This window comes from Chanodichthys erythropterus, chromosome 23 (genome assembly GCF_024489055.1).
Source record: "Chanodichthys erythropterus isolate Z2021 chromosome 23, ASM2448905v1, whole genome shotgun sequence".
NCBI lineage: Eukaryota > Metazoa > Chordata > Actinopteri > Cypriniformes > Xenocyprididae > Chanodichthys > Chanodichthys erythropterus.
In genome coordinates this window covers 22744205-22766409 of record NC_090243.1, presented here as the reverse complement: position 1 = coordinate 22766409, position 22205 = coordinate 22744205, and the positions used below count along the sequence as shown (strand labels likewise).

General features: G+C 41.1%; 1 protein-coding gene across 12 annotated transcripts in view; it reads right to left on the bottom strand.

Moving 5' to 3' along the window:
• Positions 1-22205, bottom strand: part of ptprma (protein tyrosine phosphatase receptor type Ma) — a 188444-nt gene that overhangs the window by 103938 nt on the left and 62301 nt on the right. For all 12 annotated transcript variants that reach the window (XM_067377872.1, XM_067377874.1, XM_067377878.1 and 9 more), the window contains 4 exons: positions 14000-14274; positions 6227-6305; positions 5411-5532; positions 5150-5324 (listed from right to left, as the gene is read on the bottom strand). In XM_067377872.1, the coding sequence (XP_067233973.1) occupies positions 5150-5324; positions 5411-5532; positions 6227-6305; positions 14000-14274 (651 nt within the window). The remainder of the gene's footprint in view (positions 1-5149; positions 5325-5410; positions 5533-6226; positions 6306-13999; positions 14275-22205) is intronic.

Sequence of the window (22205 nt, the reverse complement as noted above, 5' to 3'; positions counted from 1 at the left end):
CTCTGGGCTTTAATCTTAAGTGGGCACAATTAAGCGGCCGCGCATCGCTCTCGCACAAAAGCCACGACTCCCAATCTAGAGTGTAATCTTCTGACAGGGGCGGAGTGATTCCTCTGAGGTAATGAGTTAAACCAATTAATTTCCTGACCTTCATTGTTTTAGATGAGCCCAATTTCATTAGTCACCACCCCTACGGTCCTGCTCCAATTCACCCGTGATCCCGTTCCAGAAATGCCCAAAACGCCACACGCATGCATGCGCACACACACACACACACACACACACACACACACATATATATAGAGAGAGAGAGAAAATGAAGTTGGAAAATAATAATAATAATAATAATACAGTGAAGGTGATGAGATGTGTCTAGCCTGCTGTTCCTCTGGTGAACATGACGCCGTCACCGCGAGTCTCTTCAGCACATGTGAATATCATCACACAGACACACAGATTCTCAGATTGAGAGCTCATACAGGCTGAATTGAAGCAGCAGGTCTGTGTACAGGAACCGCACAACAGCGTATCGATTTGAAGCGTGGAGAATGCCAATTACAGCTGTGGTAATGGGGCATCCATCATCCTGGCAGCTCTGTGCAGGTGTGACCAAAGACACGCTCGACTACACCAACAACTCTCTCCATCCTCCTGCTGATACATTCAGCTGCTCAGAGAGACAAACTCTGTCGGGACAAATGACACACGCGGAAAATGTCCAAAATAAAAGTCAACTGGTTTCTACAGTGATTATAAAGTCAACCATCACTAGACCTGTAAGAAACCACCCAAAACACTGGCAACCACCTCCAGATCACCCTAGCAATGAGCCAGACCGCCCTAACAAACACTCAGAATAGCTTAGCAACCTCTTAGAAACCAGCCATGAGACCCTAGAAATCACTGAGAAAACCCACAGCACCTTAGAAAGGTCCTATTAACCCCTCAGACTACCCTAGAAATCACCCAGAACACCCTGTCAACCACCCAGTACATCTAGCAACCCCCTAGCAACCACCTAGAACACCTTAGCCACCTCCTAGAAACCAGACACAAAACCCTAGAAATCACTGTGAACACCCACAACACCTTAGCAAGGTCATATTAACCACCCAGACTACCCTAGAAACCACCCAGAACACCCGATCAACCACCCAGTGCACCTAGCAACTCCCTGGTAACCACTTAGTATACCTTAACAACCTCCTAGAAAGCAGCCTCAACAGCCCGGAAATCAATGAGAACACCCACAGCACCTTAGCAAGGTCATATTAACCACCCAAACTACTCTAGAAACCACCCAGAACACCCTGTCAACCACCCAGTACATCTAGCAACCCCCTAGCAACCACCTAGAACACCTTAGCCACCTCCTAGAAACCAGACACAAAACCCTAGAAATCACTGTGAACACCCACAACACCTTAGCAAGGTCATATTAACCACCCAAACTACTCTAGAAACCACCCAGAACACCCGATCAACCACCCAGTGCACCTAGCAACTCCCTGGTAACCACTTAGTATACCTTAACAACCTCCTAGAAAGCAGCCTCAACAGCCCGGAAATCAATGAGAACACCCACAGCACCTTAGCAAGGTCATATTAACCACCCAAACTACTCTAGAAACCACCCAGAACACCCTAGAAACCACCCAGTGCACCTAGCAACCCCCTAGTAACCACCTAGAGCACATTAGCCACCTCATAGAAACTAGCCACAACAGCCTAGAAATCACCAAGAACACCCACAGCACCTTAACAAGGTCCTATTAACTACTCAAACTACTCTAGAAACCACTCAGAACACCCTATCAACCAACAGTGCTCCTAGCAACCCCCTAGTAACCACCTAGAGCACATTAGCTACTTCCTAGAAACTAGCCACAACAGCCTAGAAATCACTGAGAACACCCACAGCACCTTAGCAAGGTCTTATCAACCACTCAGACTACCCTAGAAACCACCCAGTGCACCTAGCAACCCCCTAGTAACCACCTAGAGCACATTAGCCACCTCATAGAAACTAGCCACAACAGCCTAGAAATCACCAAGAACACCCACAGCACCTTAACAAGGTCCTATTAACTACTCAAACTACTCTAGAAACCACTCAGAACACCCTATCAACCAACAGTGCTCCTAGCAACCCCCTAGTAACCACCTAGAGCACATTAGCTACTTCCTAGAAACTAGCCACAACAGCCTAGAAATCACTGAGAACACCCACAGCACCTTAGCAAGGTCTTATCAACCACTCAGACTACCCTAGAAACCACCCAGTGCACCTAGCAACCCCCTAGAAACCACCTAAAACACCTTAGCCACCTCCTAGCAACCACCATGAACTCCTAAGAAACCTCATAGCAACCACCCAAGAAACTAGCACTAAATTCAATTAGAAACCATAATAATAATGAAATGAGTTGATCTGGTGGCTTGTGTCTATAAGTGATGTAGATTAAGAAGCGGATCTTCCTCCTGTCACAGCAGCCACATCCGCGTCTCTCTCCGCTCTGCTATATCATATCTGTCCCGCATGCATTCTAACACACTCTCTCTCTCTCTCTCTCTCTCTCCGTGTCGTACACTCGTTCCCTGCGGCCCGGCCGACATCTCACTTTCACTGGAGCAGAGACAGAACAGGTGTTGAGCTGACAGCTGCAGACGTGACGGTAGAGTCGTGCAGCGGCTGCTGTGACCCGCACCGGCTCTGATTCACCTCATAATGACACATGCGTTTGATTTCTGACTCTTTGATCAGATTTAGACAGTTTAACAGTCTCATCTCATGAGCGTCTCATCTGTGATCTCAAAACATCCTCCGCAGTCCAAAAAGAGCATTTACTACAACTGAACCACAAAATGACTCTTTATGAACTAATGCCACTTTCTTTTTTTATGCAATTTAGTTATTTTCAAAAACAAATGTATCAGTATTCTGCAACAGAATTAATGCTACCGAACACCAAATGCAATTGATGTTTACAAAGAAATAATTGACTTTGGCAACATTCACTAATATGCAAGAAAATTAGCTAAATAATTCCATTCTCATAATATTTTTGATAAACAATACTGGAAAAAAAGTTTTATGGCCGTGAATAAATATTTTAGGGTGGTAAATTCACCCTTCTGTTCTGAATGACTCATTTTTAACTTCTGGTGCAAAAAAACATGAAAACATGTGTTTGACCCTTTAAAACACTTCTTGTGAAGAGGAACTTAAAACGTCTCAGTCATGGCAATCTCCAGCAGCTGAAGAGATTAAAGGCCATGTGACATTAGTGTAAGTAAAGCAACCCTTCGGTCATTAAAGGTCAGAGGTCAGAGAGTGTCAGCATTCAGCTGTGTCACCTGTGTGAGTGTGTGTGTGTGATCATGTAATGCAAGCGGGAATATCACAGCTGTGTGTGTGTGTGTGTGTGTGTGTGTGCACCTGTCCGTGGTCTGGTATAATTAGAAGCGTCTGCGGCCGCACCCTGAAGCCACACGGATGCCCGCGCTGTGTGCAGATCTAACGCTGCTCTGTCATTACACACTGTTATTTTGAAGTTCTGGTTTTCCACTCTTCAAATCACTTTCTACAGCTTTCAGGCCGAACTGAGTGAATTCAAGCTGATATGAAGCGACAGCGACCTGAACTCATCAAGCAGTCAGTGTCCTGCCGGCATGTGAAGTCAGACTCTCTGACTACAGGCGCACTTCCTCCGCAGAAGGTCGAGAATGACACAGCTTCCCCTCGGATCTGTTTTTCCTTTTCGTTCTCTTTCACTGTTTGTCACACAGAGTATCTCAAATGATCACAAAACATCCAGAAGAAAACGGGCAAATAAAGGTCCAAAATGAACACCAACCAAACATGTAATGCACATACAAATGCATTAAAAAGAAAACAATAGAAAATATTGAAAAATACAGCTAAATTATTAAATTGTCATATATTAAAAATATATTTATAAATATAAAAATAAAAGAAAATATATTACAAATTAAAATATAATAAAATAAAATATATTTATAATACAAAAAATTAAATAAAATAATAATAAATATAAAAAAAATACAAATAAATATTATTTATAAATATATTTATAAATGTAATTTAATTTTTTTATTTTTTACATTTTGTATATATATATGTATATATATGTATTATATATATATATATATATATATATATATATATATATATATATATATATAATATATATATATAATCAATATTTATAATTTAAAAAAATATATTTATTACATTTACAATAAAATATAATTTATATTAATGTTCATAAATGTTTTATCATTATGAATATATATTGAAATATAAAAATACTAGGAAAAAATAAATTTTGTGTTCAGTAATAAATATTTTTAGCCGGTAAATTCATTGGTAGGTTTGGTAGAAGTTCATTCTGATCCGTGTTCTGGGCACCTGCAGCAGACTGGCATCATATGAGTGTGTGTGTGTGTGTGTGTGTGTGTGTGGAAACAGAAAGCAAGCGTGCTGTAAATGATTTATGACTCTCATTGTGCTGTCACGGGAACGCGGGTCAGTCTTGTTAACCTGCGGGCGTCTCTCTCCTGGAGGAACCGGAGCGTTGTGACGCCCGTCGCTGCCCTTGGCCGGCTCTCATCGCCCAACGCTCACACACACGCCCTTTAAAACACGTTCGGATGAGAGTCTCTCCAAACGGAGCAGGGTGATATTTAATCTAAAGGGGCAAAATGTAAAGTAATACGATTTGCTGAGCCAATTTGAGCTAATAAACGACGAGAGCCGCTGCTGGCGTGATGAACGAGAGACCGAACCTCCGCTAGTAATGCCACATAAACCATGATGTACGCTGACATGGAAAATGGAGGCAGGAGTGGAAATCAGAGGAAGATTTACAGCCGAACACTCTTTATAATGACAGAACGGAGATATATCACACACACACACACACACACACACACACAGAGCTAGTGAGCTGATCTACACAAGCGGCTGTTTATAATTATTCTGCCCCACTAAAATCTTCATCATGTTTTTCCTTTTCATTTCCACACACTGATTGATATTATGGTCTGTGGACGTGGACAGCTCTCCACACTGGACCCAGGGATCATATGAAGGTTCTCCATCACGTTCTCTAGCGTCTCGACTCACGTTTGACCACCAGCTCTCCGTAACTGGACACTCCCACGCCTTTATCGGAGTGGACGATGCAGCGGTAGCGACCCGAGTTCTCCTTCGTGGTGTTGACGATGTCAAAGGTGCCGGTGTAGCGTCTGGAGTTCACGGGTTTGGTGTCCTTCATAGGAGCCTCGCCGCCTTTGATACCCTGAGAAACAACAGCAGCAGAAAATCATGAGCTTGAGAGGAGCTTAAACATCTGAGCATGAATCATCTACAATGTGGAGCCGTCACCTGTAACCAGAGCTTGTAGTTGACGTGATCTTTGGGCTGGCCGTTAATGGTGCACTGGAACGTGGCCGTCTGTCTGGCGTTGACCTCCACGCCTTTAATGTGCAGGAAGTGAGGCGTGTTCACTGAAAACACAAACAGAGAGACATTAGTGAGTGTTCTAATGATGCTTCCCCCAGTGAATCGACTCAAATGACTCACTGAATCACCCTGTTGCCTGTCAATCAATCAATCACAAAATGTATCCACACACATTCCCATCAGGATATAACAGGATCACATTCGGCAGCTCCGGTTCAAGGGCGGCGAGGAACGTTTTCCAGACGCAGCACTTACAGAGAAGAGGCGTGAGGAAAGGTCATAGAAACACATCGAGCTCCAGAACGGAGGAAGAACACCATCAAGGTGAGCTGATGAAAGTTCATTCTAATGATTTTAATGAAGATCTGAAATCTGATATTGGAGGATTCATGATTCATGATGCTTTCAACCTGAAATAACATGAGCTTGAGAACGAATGAGGAAGAGAAACGAGAAACGGATGGAGTTACTGTATGAAAAGCGAAGGTCAAACATCATTCAGAAGCAAACACGCTTTCATTTATCAGCTGATTAATCACATTATATGAGGCATTCATAGATGATTATTAATTGCAGGATCATGATGCCGTGTGACTTTATATCTGTATATCGTTTAAAGAACCAGTTAAAAACACATTCAGTTTGGGTTTATTTCAGTGATGTTACTAACTAAAACTATTAAAATCGTTGCAGACGCAGCAATGAAGACGTGTTAACATCACATCTGATGACACTTACTGCACTGATGCCCCTGACGGGAGATTCCTCTGACGGCCAGCAGACCCCGTTCACCTGACGTCACCGCTTCAAACACCAGCTGAAGGCAGAAACACACAGAGCCGTCCAGACGCTTCATTATCATTAGAGATCAGACACTACAGGCAAACTCTCTGCTCAGTTTTGAGTCTATTTTACATGTGACTAGTGGAAAGAAAACACCCAAAACACACATTTTATTGCACTCGATCTATTTGCGTCTGTAGATCTTTAAAGGCAGAGTATGTCATCAAGCTGTAAAAGAGAAAAAAACTGCAAATCTTAAATGTGCTACAAGTTTATTTGGTCATCTTTTAAGTCGAGCTTTATTTCTACAGCATTTTATATAGACCAGATTTTCAAAGCAGCTTCAATAACCAGAAAAATAACAGTGTTGACGTTGTAAAATTCATTAATTATGAAACAAATTCAATTTGAGCTATAAAGCAGCTGTAGAGAAGACAACAGAGTCATTATTCAGCTCAAGTTCTGCTCTCATCTGATGTCAGCGCAGTTAAATGACTCAATATTAAACCCTGAGCAGTTCACTAGCAGACAGAAAACGCTAAAGACACACATTTTGAATGCATGAGGTGCTTAAAGTTTGTAATTAATATCAAAATGATTGTAAACATCAGGGAACGATTCCATAATGTCCCATGTGTTTCTCGGTTGTTGTCATCTGTTGTTGTAGAGCTGTGTGATTAAAAATTATTCCTAAAGACAGCGATTCGGCTCTGTCTATTAAACCTTTGACAAGCACAATCACAGCGAACGTACAGATCTGAGCTCTGAGCCAGAGAGAGCAGTTGTCATGTATAGGTATGAAACCACACAATATCATTATATCTTACAATAATTCATAATACTGGGATAAAAGTTTTTAGTTCGGATATAAACACTGATGTCTACAGTAGCGAACAAAATTGAGTCATTCACCTATTGAAAATAACGACGCTTCAAATAAAAATTGTATCAATTGCATCGTTACACCAGTAGGTGGTGACAAGTGACTGTTAAAATATGTATTTGTCATTGAATCATTCATTCAAGAGATTCGTTCAAAAACGCTGATTCATCCAGTAATGAAACAGGTGAAGTCACTGAATCATTCACTCAACCTGATTTTTTTAATAATTCAAATTAATTAAGACTGCAGCAATTAACATTTTGTCAGGTCCTCCAGTAAATTACATATTATTTTGTTTAGTTGTCTGTTCAGATTCGTGGGAGAATTGTGAATTGCTCTATTAAAAAAAAAAAAACACCTGTGATTCTCAATTTCTCCAGAATCATGCAGCTCTGTTATTTGGAGCGCATCTGAACGCTTTCACAAGGAAACAACAGGTTGAAGCCACAGGCTCAGATGACATGAGACACTCTCTGTGCTCCTCCTCTTCCCTCCTGCCGTCTCCTCCTCCTCCTCATATTGTGCATGAAGGATCCTGTATCTGTTCCAGCACTGAAGAGAGACGGTCCAGTGCTTTACAGGGACAAGAGTCCTGATATCATCAACACTGAGCACAAAACTCAGCAGAAGATACCAGAGCCATGAGGGTGTGGAGATCTGATTCACACCATAATTCTGCAGTATCATCAGCACTGCCCGCATACGCACGGCACTAACATATGACAAGTTTTTCTTCTTTTGTCCACTGGAGATGGAGAAAAACATAATAAACTGGTAATCTGCAATTGTAAGAGCTACTTCTCCCTGATTTAACCCATTAAAACTTGTTTTGTTGGTATAAATGAATGTATTTAAGTTGATTCAGCAATATTAAAAAAATATTTTTGACATCAATAAAAGCAGTTATAATTTTAGGTTACCATTTTTTTCAGTTTACCACTGAATTATTACCATATTCATGTACCATGATATTTGAATAAATTTACATGATATTTGTCCAATATCCAAAAGTATAACCATGGAGAAATATTGCACGGTGACACGTGTGAAAATCACAGCAATACTGTGGTACTTTCCTATACCAAGGTACTGAATAATGATCATATTCATATAGAATTACTGAAGAATGCCTTGCAATTACCACAGTACCATGTCTATAGTAATGCCGTGGCATTTTCTGAGTCATTATCACAGATCTTTACTATCGTTCAGCAGTAAATGTTGCTCAGGAGAACCTGAACGAGACACTGTCAATGCGGCCTGAACAAAAGAGCAAATGAACAGAATCGTTAACAGCAGGCGACAGAGAGCACACGCATCACTTTATTAGCCCAATCTGATCGATTCTCGTTCTGCTGTCGTTTAGCAGACGCTCACGAGCATCCAGGCCTCTAATTACAGCTTTATGACGGACTCGTGTGAGGGCGAGACGTGAGATTCTCACCGCTGTGAGCACGAGGAGATCATTAAGTCAGCCACTGTTATTTTTTTCAGGTTTTTGCGATCAAACAGCTGCAATTTGAGCTGCAATTTCCAGAATTTTGCAAAAAATATTTATTTTATAATTAGGATGCCACATTAGATGTACAACAGTCATACAGAACAGGGGAAAATGCAGAATGCTTGCTTATTTTTGTCTTAGTAAACTCTAACATAACTTTTAAACAAGATTAGATTTTTCTAATGTTTGTTATCATAGGCTGCTGTCACTTTAAGAGTTAATGCACAGATCCAACATAAAACAACAAAATAATCTCATTAATCTGATATAGCTGCAAGCAGTAATTAAGGGGTCAAGCACAAAGAAGTCACAGCACAGCTGGGAGCATCAGACTGACTGCAACAATGAGCAATTAGAGGCATTAAGTTCATTTTAGGCAAAATGACCAAAAAATCAAATACAGTCAATCATAATTTGCTTTACTGGTTTATCACTTTTAACCAATTGGTGGCGCTGTGACCAAATTGATGTGGTGTGTGGTCAGAGTGAGGTGACAATGACACATGCAAAGTTTGGTGCCAATATGCCAAAGCATTGCAGATATAGAGTCATTTTGGCATCATGCCTCAAATTTGTTGCTGCAGTATATGAAAACTATTTCACCTATCGACACAAAATCCATAATTTTTTAGTCTGAAGATGATACGATTAAATCGGACAAACCGTCTAGGAGGAGTTCGAAAAAGTAGGAAAGAATATCAGAGTGGTGGACAGGAAGATTGGCCAAATATGGAAAAATTGGTATCAATGTTCACGGCATGACCCAAGTTTCATTACAACAAGCTAATTTAATCAAAAGTTTTTAACATTTCTGGAAATTTGATTAACTTCTGACCACAATGTGGCACTGCCCTGAAACTTTTCGAGTATTGTCAGGACACGGTGCCGAGTTTTGTAATGATGCGCTAATGCGTACATAAAATACAGCATTTTACGACAAAATTACTGACACCCAAAATGGCTGATAAGGGAAATTGTATTTTATTAAATTTTTTTAAAGTTATATTTTATGGGCTTTTTGTGACTTTATTTGGAGAGGACAGTAAAGACCAGACAGGAAAGCATCGGGCGGAGAGAGGGGGGCAGGATCGGCAAAAGACCTCGAGATGGGAATCGAACTCGGGTCGCCGTGAACGCATTTGTGCCATATGTCAGCACACCAATAGGCTATCGGCGCTGGGAAAAATTTATATAATTCGACTATGCATGATGCCCTGAATCTAACGAGGCAACTTTTATGATTTTTGGGAAAGCAATTCAGAAGTTATGAGCAAAAATAGACATTTTTCATATCTCCAGACCAGAAGGTGGCACTGCACCAAAATGCAGCATGTAAACTCAAGTCATGATTGTGATGACATGTACCAAGTTTGGTCTGAATACGATAAAGCGCTGAGAAGATACAGACTTACGTCAACTTTCGCAAATTTTGTTTGCAAATTTTTTGAAAACGGTTTGACAAATGGACTTGAATTCCATAACTTTTTGTCGCATAGCCTAAAGATGATCTGGTTCAATTTCGTGAAAATCGGAGCAACGGCCTAGTTCGAAAAAAACGTTTTTTCTGAAAATTGAAAATGGCAGAAAAATGTTTCTAGCCCTTACGGTTCAAAAGTTATTAGCATAAACATGAGTGTAAATTTGGACAGCTGGTGGCGCTAGAGGGATTGAGTTAGAAACTCCAAATTTGCTATGGTGACAGTTCAGACTTTGCTCTATCGGTGTGCCAAATTTCATAACTTTCCCACAAGTGGTTCTATGAGCCGCCATAGACTTCCAGAGTGGAAGAAGAAGAAATGGAAGAATAATAATAATAGGAACACCAATGGATACAACAGGTGCCTAACAGATGCAGTAATATCTATGATTGTGGATACGGTATTTTACATACCCTCTGATCTGTAGAATACTGAACTAAAGTCCTTCAAGTCCTACTTTTTGCCAACTTTCTGAATAAAATATTGATCCAGTTCTGCTCTAGTTATATAATCTCATATGATACTTTTGTTTGTTTCATTGGGTTTTGTGACGCACATGAAATGACTGGCGATGTTAATAACTGAACGTCATTTAGAAAATGACACCTGTCCAACTAGTGTTTATCTCCAGCGTTCGAGTCTGATCTCTTTTGTTCTAGTATTTATTGGTGAGTTGCATCAGTTTGTCAATCAACTCCACTCAGAGACGTTAAACACACGCTTCCTCGTGATCTCAGCGCCGCGGGAACAAAGCAGAGGTCAGAGGTCACGCATTCATCCCGCAGCTCACCTGTGCGTTAAAAATATCCAGCGTAAAATGTCAAAGCGGATCACGGAGGACAAGGCCGCGGCAATTCACACACTGCACCGTCAATTAAAACCGGAGCGAGCGCGACGCAATTAGAGACGGCCGCGTCCTCTCATTGTGATCCAGAAGAAAAGCACAACAGGAGGTAAAAACACAAACCCTGTCATTACAAAATAAGAGACGAGAGTAGTTCTGTGTACCAGGTGGTTTCATCTTGACAAACTCTTAAGATACAGTGCAATTACACAAACCTGCAATTAGCCTGGCATCGCTAATTAGCTACAGCGCTGAAGAATTGCATTGTTAATCTCTGCTAACATTAAAAAGTCACAATCGCATTTTTCAGCAATTACGTCGCTGGATGAAGACAGAGATGCGTGTCTCTCAGCAGATGCTGCTCGTTTCTCCGAGGACTTCTGGATGCTTTTGTTGTTGGTCGTCCAACAGTCTCTCGCGGGAGAGCAGCAGATTTGATAAGCGTGTCTGAGCATCGGGGTGATTTGTTAGCGCGAGGACGGTTCACTCAAAAGACGTGATGCTCATGTGGAGGGTGACACGCTATGGGCTAAAACACTAACTCCAGATGAAGTGTGTTCCCAACGGGAAGAGAAATCACACAAGACGACAACACTTTCTGCTGAAGTCTCCTGCTTCTCAGATATCTCTCTTGTGTCTCCATGAGCTTCAGAAGAGATCTAAACAACGCTGCGCTCCGATTAGTCAAGACAGTAAAGTGTGCAATCTAAAGTCTCAATCCCAACAAACAATTCTCATGAGTATTGGAGATGGATAGAGCGGTGAGAGTGTGTGAAACCTGTATTTGTAAATTAAATTAAATAGTGATGCAGCGACTACATACTTAAATGATAAATAAATAAATAGTTGTAATTAAATAGTGAAATAGAAACTACACATTTAAATAATAATAATAATAATAATAATAATAATATTAGAATAAATAAATAAATAAATAAATATTTGTTATAAAATAGTGATGTAGAAACAACATATTTAATAAATAAATAAATAAATAAATATTTGTTATTAAATTAAATAGTGATGCCAGAAACTACACACTTAAAAATAAAAATAAATAAATAAATATTAAATTAAATAGTGATGCAGAAACTAAATAAATAAATAGTGGTGAGTATGTTTAGTGGTATTTTTAAATGTATTTTTAGAGAGAATGCATTTATGAGTGAGTCACTGAATCACTTAGTGAATCGATTTACTTAAAAGCATCCATTCATTCATTAACACAAAAAGTGGATATCTTTATGAGTGAGTCATTGAATCATTCACTGAACCGATTAGAACAGAACAGTAATTCATTCAGTAAGAAACCAAGAGACTCTCTTTATGAGTGAGTCATTGAATCATTCACTGAACCGATTAGAACAGAACAGTAATTCATTCAGTAAGAAACCAAGAGACTCTCTTTATGAGTGAGTCATTGAATCATTCACTGAACCGATTAGAACAGAACAGTAATTCATTCAGTAAGAAACCAAGAGACTCTCTTTATGAGTGAGTCATTGAATCATTCACTGAACCGATAAGAACAGAACAGTAATTAATTCAGTAAGAAACCAAGAGACTCTCTTTATGAGTGAGTCATTGAATCATTCACTGAACCGATTAGAACAGATCTGTAATTCATTCAGTAAGAAACCAAGAGACTCTCTTTATGAGTGAGTCATTGAATCATTCACTGAACCGATTAGAACAGAACAGTAATTCATTCAGTAAGAAACCAAGAGACTCTCTTTATGAGTGAGTCATTGAATCATTCACTGAACCGATTAGAACAGATCTGTAATTCATTCAGTAAGAAACCAAGAGACTCTCTTTATGAGTGAGTCATTGAATCATTCACTGAACCGATAAGAACAGAACAGTAATTAATTCAGTAAGAAACCAAGAGACTCTCTTTATGAGTGAGTCATTGAATCATTCACTGAACCGATAAGAACAGAACAGTAATTAATTCAGTAAGAAACCAAGAGACTCTCTTTATGAGTGAGTCATTGAATCATTCACTGAACCGATTAGAACAGATCTGTAATTCATTCAGTAAGAAACCAAGAGACTCTCTTTATGAGTGAGTCATTGAATCATTCACTGAACCGATAAGAACAGAACAGTAATTAATTCAGTAAGAAACCAAGAGACTCTCTTTATGAGTGAGTCATTGAATCATTCACTGAACCGATTAGAACAGATCTGTAATTCATTCAGTAAGAAACCAAGAGACTCTCTTTATGAGTGAGTCATTGAATCATTCACTGAACCGATTAGAACAGATCTGTAATTCATTCAGTAAGAAACCAAGAGACTCTCTTTATGAGTGAGTCATTGAATCATTGATGAAGTATATAGTTGCTGCACTATTTCAATTTTAATGCACAAATAATTATTTCCAAAGAAGTTTCCCAAATTTTCATTCCCATTGAGTTCATATTGAAACATTTTCTTGATTGCACGCTTTAGTGTATATATATATATATCGTACAAATGATACATTATTTTAAGTTAATCAAATATATAAATGAACGTCCAGTAATGTCAGTGTGAGTGTGTGATGATCTGTGACGGTGTTTCACTCTTTCAGACTCTCTGTTCGGCCCAGTTCATTTCCTAACATGGCTCTTTTTGAGTCCATATGTTCATCCCCGCCGGTGTCCACACAAGAGCTTTTATCCAGAAGCGGCCTCCCATCATGCCACACTGAGCGTTCAGCTGCTGAATGTTGAACATGGAGGCTTTGAGGAACTTCATGCAGTTCTGTACAAACCAAAGCAACGGGGGAGCATTTGATCAAAAAATAATTGAACTTCCTCTCTTAATTAAGGCGGCAGGCCAGCAGGAATCTGCGTCAGTCTGGCAGGTGTCGAGTCGTCTAACATGAGCCACTTTGTAGGTTTGTGTCAAGAGCAACAGGAAACGGAATTAATTAATGAGACACGCTGCAGCTTTTGATGACAAAAGAAGCTTCATGCAGATCCTGGAAAAGCCTTTCTGCATGTAGTTAGCAGAACACCAAACATGTTCTCACCTGGTAGAAATTGGGCCAGAAGGTGCTGATGGCCAGTTCCACCTGCTGCCATTTCTGCAAGGCCGGTCCGGACGAGTTCCACACCGGGAATCCCAGAGGACTGTTGTTCTCCTTGACGTAGATGTAGAGCTGCCCGGGACTGGAGCCCTCTCGACCGGCTCCGTAATACTGGAATATGACGCAGTGTGTGTCGTTCTCTTTGAACTGGGGCATGAGGAGCTGAGCCTTCTGTCCGGAGAACCGTCCGGAGCTGTTCGCCATCATGAATGATGAACCTGAGGAGACATGAGAAGTTATGAGTGTTACAACAGTGCAAACTCTGTGAATCTACCACGGTACTAAAAACTCATCAGCACAAGCGTCCAATCCCACAGCAAACAGACATCATGTGTCGATTACACAGGAAGTGACCCCATAGAGTAACCTCGCACAGACAGACCAAGGTCTCTGGACATACGCATCACTTCCTCTGAGACAGTGCTGTTCATGTGCTCTCAAAAGACGTGTGTGTGAAGTGTTTGCTCGACTAACACAGCAGTGGAAAAACAGGTAAAGACAGGAAGTGTCTTTCTAAAACGGTTAATAAGTAGCTTCTGTGTAACATCAGCGGAGACGCTCTCCATGGAAGGCAGCTGTTGACTTTAGGCCTTGTTTGTGTAGAGAAACATTTAACCCTCATTTCCACTGGTTTTACAGTGTGAAACCAACGGATCGGCCGAGGTTTGTTATGGACACTCCTCAATATGTTCATCATATCTGATACTCAAAGGCCTCAAAATGATCAGCATTTGCAGCTGTTTGAATAAAACTGAGCTGTTTTTTTCCATCAGACTATGCGTCATCCCGTGTCAACTCAGCCAGACGTCCCCGGCTCAAATGTTTGATTGTGTTAATATTTGAAAGACAAACATAAATAGTGATGAAAGCCAAAATATTAAACGTCACAGGTGTATATTTACTGAGTAATCCACGGTTAGGTGAGGGTCAAAATGACTATTTTCACCTGGAGCCAAATTAGAGCTGTGTAAAAATGACTTTATAAAGACGGCAGCATCATTATTTTATTATGACACAGAGATTGGTAGATCTATTAGTGAAATCTGTTGACTTTATCAATCTTTGTGTCATTATATGCCAACGGTGACTGTTCAAAAATGGCAGAAAAGCACCTCTTGTGTTCTTTTCCTCAAGTTTGCATGCCTGTAACTCAAGAAGTATTAAAGATATCTTAATATCCTTTTAGATTCTGGTTCTGAACAAACATTTCTTTTGGTATCTTCATTTTAAATGCCCTCGATGGTTCAGTCCCAGAGATATGGAGATCTTAATGCGGCTCCATGAGTAAACTGGTCAATTATACACATTTTCAGTGGCCAAAAACAAAACGTGGGTCACTTTGCATATAGATGATACTTCTTTCTTTTAAAGAGGAATATCTGAAGAACAAATAATGTTGAAACTAGAAAAGTATCTTGTGTCTTTCTATCATCTCAATTGCATAAAACATTCCTGAGTGCCATAAATACTCCTTTTCCAAAGTTTGCATGTGTGTAACTCTAAAAGTATTCAAAATATCTTAATATCCTTCTAGATTCTCATTCTTAATAGACTTTTCTTTTGAAACTTTCATTTGCAAGGCTCTGTATAGTTCAGTCACACAGATATCAAAACAGCTCCATGTTCAAATTGTTGGTCAGTTTCTGAAATTTGGTTGAGTGGACACAGAATGTGCCATATGATACTCCACAAAACACACACATGCAAACGCTTTGTTCAAAAACACACCATCAAGGAGTCACGTGACTGAGAGCATCTGAACAGATACAGACGTGACCATATGCCAAACCTACCGTCACAATGAGCTCATTACTGAAACTGCTGACACACACAACACTGAATGTGTGTCGCCTCTCTGTAACCCCACACATCTGTGTGTGTGTGAGTGTGTGTGAGTGTGTGAGTGTGTGTGTGTGAGTGTGTGTGACAGAACAGTAGCTCAACACTTACTGAATGCTACTCTTTATGCATTATCCTACAATCAAAGTTTCCTTCCTTGCACACTAAAACGTTGCATATAATGCTTTTAATTTATATATGTACGTTTTTTATGTTAGGATTCATTGAGTGAAGCACAGAGCCTGTTAGTGTGTCAGAAGTGGGCCGAAGCACATGAACAGGGACGGATCAATGAGACCATCTCACCTTTTTGAAACCCGTGAGGAACAAATCAAAGCCGAGACACTGAACGAGAGCTTGAGGTGTTCTGGGTCATTAACACACACTTCTGACCGTCTGTTTCAGCCTTAAAAACTCTAATCATCATGTGATTCTGATGCTGAGAAATTAAATAAAAACATCAACTAATTGGTGTGGATCAAAATGAGTTGTTGAACTTCTTTAAGGTTAGTAATTATGATTAAGAAATTAGTGTCTATAGATCCTGTGCTTCCCAAACCCTGGGGCTCACGTTCCCGATCCAAACCTGTCTGGACGGGCTGTATGTATAATTACACACACTTCCAAACAAGCGCTTCACATGCAGAGCCGCGTCTGTGTCATCAGCGAAACACGGCTGACGGCTCGCAGCGTGCTCGGTCTTGTCTCGCGTGTTTCCCGTGTGTCTAGTCGAGATTGCAGGTTGAGTGTCAGATTCCCTGCCGTCTCCAGCACCTTTCACAGCCCGAGGAGAGAAATCCCATCATTCATTCATTCTCACACTCATATTATTGTCTGAGGAGCTCGGGAAACTCACAGCCTGGAGCGTCGGAAAGGAGAAACTGAAAGATTGAATGTTTATTAAAGGGATCGTTCAGCCAAAAAAATCATTCTGTCATCATTTACTCAAGCCTTGTGTCGTTTCAAACCTGTATGAGTTTCATTCATCCATGAAACAAAAACACAAAAGGAAAATTTTGAAGAATGTTACAACAATCATACAGCAGACCAGGAGTGGTCAAACTCCAGAAGTGCATGCATATATATATATATAAATCATTCCAAAGCATCTCTGTAGTGAGTGTTTGATCCGGCGGTTCTGTTTCTATAACTGCCGTTTCTTACGATCATCTGCTCTTTCATTAGCGACGGTCCCACAGTTTCTGACTCTCGTAACAGTTCGAGAAAGCACCAATTGTGCACAATCACGTCTGTGTTTCTCAGCGCAGATAAACAACAGGAGATTGATGACAAAGAGTGCCGGCAGAGTGAAACCTTTCCCAGAAACACCAGCGTTCCCATGACCACCAAACTGTTTGATTCAGTTATTCTAAAACACAAAACACATAAAACACGCCAGATTCTTTTGAGAACAAGCGTCAAATAAATCATCCGGAGCGATTCCTGGATGGGTTTCCTAGTGATTCATATCGTACAGTGATGCCAAATATCATTTAAACGTACATGACATTCATTAGATCAAATATCAAAGCGACTATCAAACCAACATTCGACAGATCTGTAGAACATGAAGATCACTGAGATACGATTGAACTAGTTTAACTTCATTTTATTTCAAATAACAAAAAGGTTTATTGTTTTAACCACCTTCAGACCTTCATAAATGTGAATGAACTCATAAATAACACATCTCAGATGTCATGTATCTACATGTGCGTTCCCTCAATCTCCTTCACGCATCTCCATCATCATCATCATCATCATCATCAAAGCGTCCCGCTCTTCATCGCCCGCCGGACGTGTTTATTTGACAGCAGCTTCTCCTCCACAAAAGCCTCTCGTCGCTGCTTTGTTCCTCACGCCACCTTCATCTTCAAGCCGGCTTTGATATCTGTTTTATTTTGTCACATCCAGCAGCGAGAGACACAAAACCAGCCATACTGACTTTCATGAGAAAACGTTTGAGTTACGAGTGTAAAGATGGTAAAACACAAGGTCACAGCTGTGAACGCAGCAATTATGAATATTAATATTAGTAAATATCTGCTCTTTGTTTGTATCAGCATAACATCATGAGCACTGACAGTGAAGTGAATAACACTGATCATCTGTTAGTGGGTGGATATATTAGGCAGCAAGTGCACATTTTGTCCTCAAAGTTGATGTTAGAAGCAGGAAAAATGGGCGAGCGTAAGGATTTGAGCGAGTTTGAGCCAAATTGTGACTCGATCAGAGCATCTCCAAAACTGCAGCTCTTGTGAGGAAGGAGCTCATAATGTTATGCCTGATCGCTGTAAGTTTCTTCCCGCAGAAGTTGTGAAGTTTCTTCTCCTTCGAGCCGCGCTACATCAGCGTTCATTTCATCTGCATTGATCTCTGGGAATTATAGCATGGCAGATCTTGTTATGTTTGGCCTACTGTACAAAGTTACAAGCTCAAATTGAGTTTGGGCAGCAGATCCGTTCATGTTAACGCACCTTCCTGCTTCATTATGGTTTCACGGCTCAGTTAATGCACTCCTCTCTCGCTGGGACGGATATCAGGTGTCAGTTTCTGATGATGTTGAGTGGAAGCGTCTCCTCAGATGCTCTCGTCTCCTGGAGAAATGCGCTGTAAGGTAATTACGCTCGCGTGGCGAATAATGGACCTGGCACCGTCTGACGCACCTGCCGCGTGTCGTTTCTGTAACTCATTAGACTGACTAAACGCTTTCTTCTTCATCCGTGGAGTAACGGCAGCAATCTGTTGTTGATTTGCCTGCGACATGTCTGACAGCTTCTCAAACACACAGTATTCCTCCCTGGTATCAGATACATGAATACACCAATCCAGAATCACCTTCACTGTAGGACTTCATCTGCCCTCCTTGAGCAGCTCAGGTTCAGGGATCGATTTGCACCTGAACTCTTCTTCCTTTGGGTGATTCTGATCAGAGAACCCGTTTGAAGACACTCGGTCTGCGGAGATAAACAGAGAGCGGCTCGTGACCTTTGCCCCGCCGGCGTCGTTAAGAGGAAACATCATTAGGCTGGAGTATCACAGCGCTTCCCTGCATTCGATTCTCGTGCGCTGCTGTTTAATGCCAAATGCGTCTGTGGCAGCGGAGGTAATTTGCAAACTATTTTGAAAGCATATTATAATGGGATTGTTTTAGTGCCATCTATAATTCACTCAGCAGCAAAATGTGTTTTTTTACCCTCAACAATGTGGCGTTCAGGAGCAATTAAGAGGAAAAGGCTTTTAAAAGCGACTGGTGCATTTCCATAAAGGGCAAAGCTTTGAAATTGCATAAAACACAAGCTAAATGGTTTTTACTGTTCAGTGCGGGGGGAAATAAATAGATGGCTCAGAAAGAGGGAGTGATTGTATCTCGTCTGGCTATGATAGAGCAGTTTAATGCACAGATCGTAGATGTCAGGATCGCCTCTTTTCTTTCATTCAAGTGCTGCGGCTGCATAAAACACGCTTAATTTGGACGATGTTGTTGCACTGCATGTTTACAGTGGGATCATGCTCGTTCACGTCAATATTTAAAGGAGATGCATGATTTAAGAGGTGTGATGGTGTGGTTGGTCTGGTTTCACCCCGTGAGCCGCTGTAATCGCTAATGAGATTTCAGATCTGAGGAGGAGAGCAGCTTTCACTTAAAGGCCTGGTTGATTATGATGTGACTGTTTTAACTTTAAATGTTGCTGTTTGATCATAAACAACATCTGCAGAGTTACGACGCTCAAAGTTCAGTGCAAAGAGAGATATTTTCTTTTACAGAAATCACTTTTTAAGGCTGGTAGGGACTACAACGAGCTTCTTCCCGGGTTGTGACATCACAAACCCTAAAATTTACATAAACCCCGCCCCCGAGAACACTCAACAAAGGGGGCGGGGCCATGTTGGGCTGCTTTAGAGAAGAGGAAGAGTTGTTTTTGTAAATGCCGTCATTTTACGCCGGACTGCTTCACAAACGAGGGTCAATTCAACACAAAAGACGAACATGACGGCACATGCTAGTGGATGAGTTGAATCAACTCCACAGCAACTACATCAATTTATCCACTAACCATTCAGAAACGTCTAAAAGTTGTAACTTCTTCCTGAGTCTCTCCATCAGTGTCGACTCCGGTTTGAACAATGTAAGGATGAACACTTTCCTCATTTTGGCTGCGTGAGATTCTCCAGCTTTGTTGTTGTTGAGCTGTTAAAGCTCCGCCCTCTTTTGCTCATTTGCATTTAAAGGGACACACACAAAAACAAAAAGAGTGTTTTTGACAAGCTCTAATAAATGATCTGTGGGGGATTTTGAGCTGAAACTACACACACACATTCTGGAGACACCAGAGACTGATATTACATCTTGTGAAATGAGCATTATAGATCCACTTTAAGATATTATCCATTTCCAGGCCTGAAAATCACAATAATTTCCTGATTATTTCAGGTTGTACAAGACTGGAGGAAACCAGTTTATGAAACGCAGAATTATTAAAAAATATTTTATTTAAAATCCAGCTAGCATGTTTCAGAGGAGATGTCTGGTCTCATCTCATTATCATTATTGTGAGCACTGAAATAAACATTAATTCTATTATCAGACGCTTCCATCTGTGCTGTAGGTGCATTCCCACAATGCATCATTCAGCCCCTCAAAAATCCCATTTCCAACAGGCCCACCTTCAATTTACAGAATGCTTTACATGTGAAGGTTAATCAATAAACAGGCCCGACCGTGCCGTTACAGGACCGCCGAGACCCCACACACCCGCTGTAATCCCAACACGGGAAAATTGGAAAAGAGGCGCCCATCTAATTCCAAACAAACATGCTCATCAGACACTCGCCTGGGGAACTGGACTAGATTGGCTGTGTGTGTGTGTGTGTGTGTGTGTGTGTGTGTGTGTGTGTGTGTGTTAATGATAACACAAGGTTACAGCAGCGTTTACTGCAGCAGCCGCTACATTGATAACTAAAAGCCATTGATTGTGTTTCTTCCACACAAACACTTGTACGTTATTCACACTCAATGAGGCCACTGAGACACGATGCATTATGGGTCGGACAGGCTGTGTATAAACTGGAATGATTACTGACGCCTCCGTTAATGAAGAAGGAACTTGGCCGTCGATCAGTGAATAAATCGGGACATTCGATTCCCCTGAATGGAGTTTAATTAGATCTCGGTGCAGCTCAGATCCTTTACTAACTAGTGCAGGATGGTGTTTTTACAGGTTTAACTGAAGAAAGGTATTTAATTATTAATTGGCTGATGTCTGGCTTTATTAGCAGACCAATAACGCCCCTTTCACAAGATGTAATATCAGTCTCTGGTGTCTCCAGAATGTGTGTGTGAAGTTTCAGCTCAAAATCCCCCACAGATCATTTATTAGAGCTTGTCAAATTTGCCTCTATTTGGGTTCGAGAAAAAACACGCCGTTTTTGTGTGTGTCCCTTTAAATGCAAATGAGCTGCTGCTCCCGCCCCCTTTCCAGAAGAGGGCGGAGCTTTAACAGCTCAACAACAACAAAGCTGGAGAATCTCACGCAGACAAAATGAGGATTGTTAGATTGTTAGTTAATCTTTTGTGCAAATCCAGCATTCGTTTGTGAAGCAGTCCGGCGTAAAATGACGGCATGTCAACAACACTCGACTACAACAACTCTTGCTCTTCTCTAAAGCAGCCCAACATGGCCCCGCCCCCTTTGTTGCGTGTTCTCTGGGGCGGGGTTTATGTAAATTTTAGGGTTTGTGATGTCACAACCCGGGAAGAAGCTCGTTGTAGTCCCTACCAGCCTTAAAAAGTGATTTCTGTAAAAGAAAATATCTCTCTTTGCATTGAACTTTGAGCGTCGTAACTCTGCAGATGTTGTTTATGATCAAACAGCAACATTTAAAGTTAAAACAGTCACATCATAGTCAACCAGGCCTTTAAAAAGTCACATACATTAATATGTGAAAAGTGTGGAAAAGCTGACTGGGCCTTTGCAATCCAATAATGAACTTCATGCAGGAAACCCATGAATGCCTCATTAGACTGAGGATGTTTCTGATTGGCTAGGACCCCGTCCAGCAGCCAATCAGCACTCTCTGTTGAATGAGTGAAGGAAGCGTGTGCCGTGTCCAGTCACATTAGCATTAGCCAATGGCACGGCTCTGAGCGCAGCTGCAGCGTTCCCGCCTGGACTCTGAGCGCTCTTTATGGGCCAGTGTGATGATCTGGCCCTGATCCACAGCGTACGGGACACCTGTGGACGGACGCGGCGCTCGCACTGGCCAGTGGTGGCGCTGTGACTCCGCCAGCCTGAGTGTGCTGATCTTC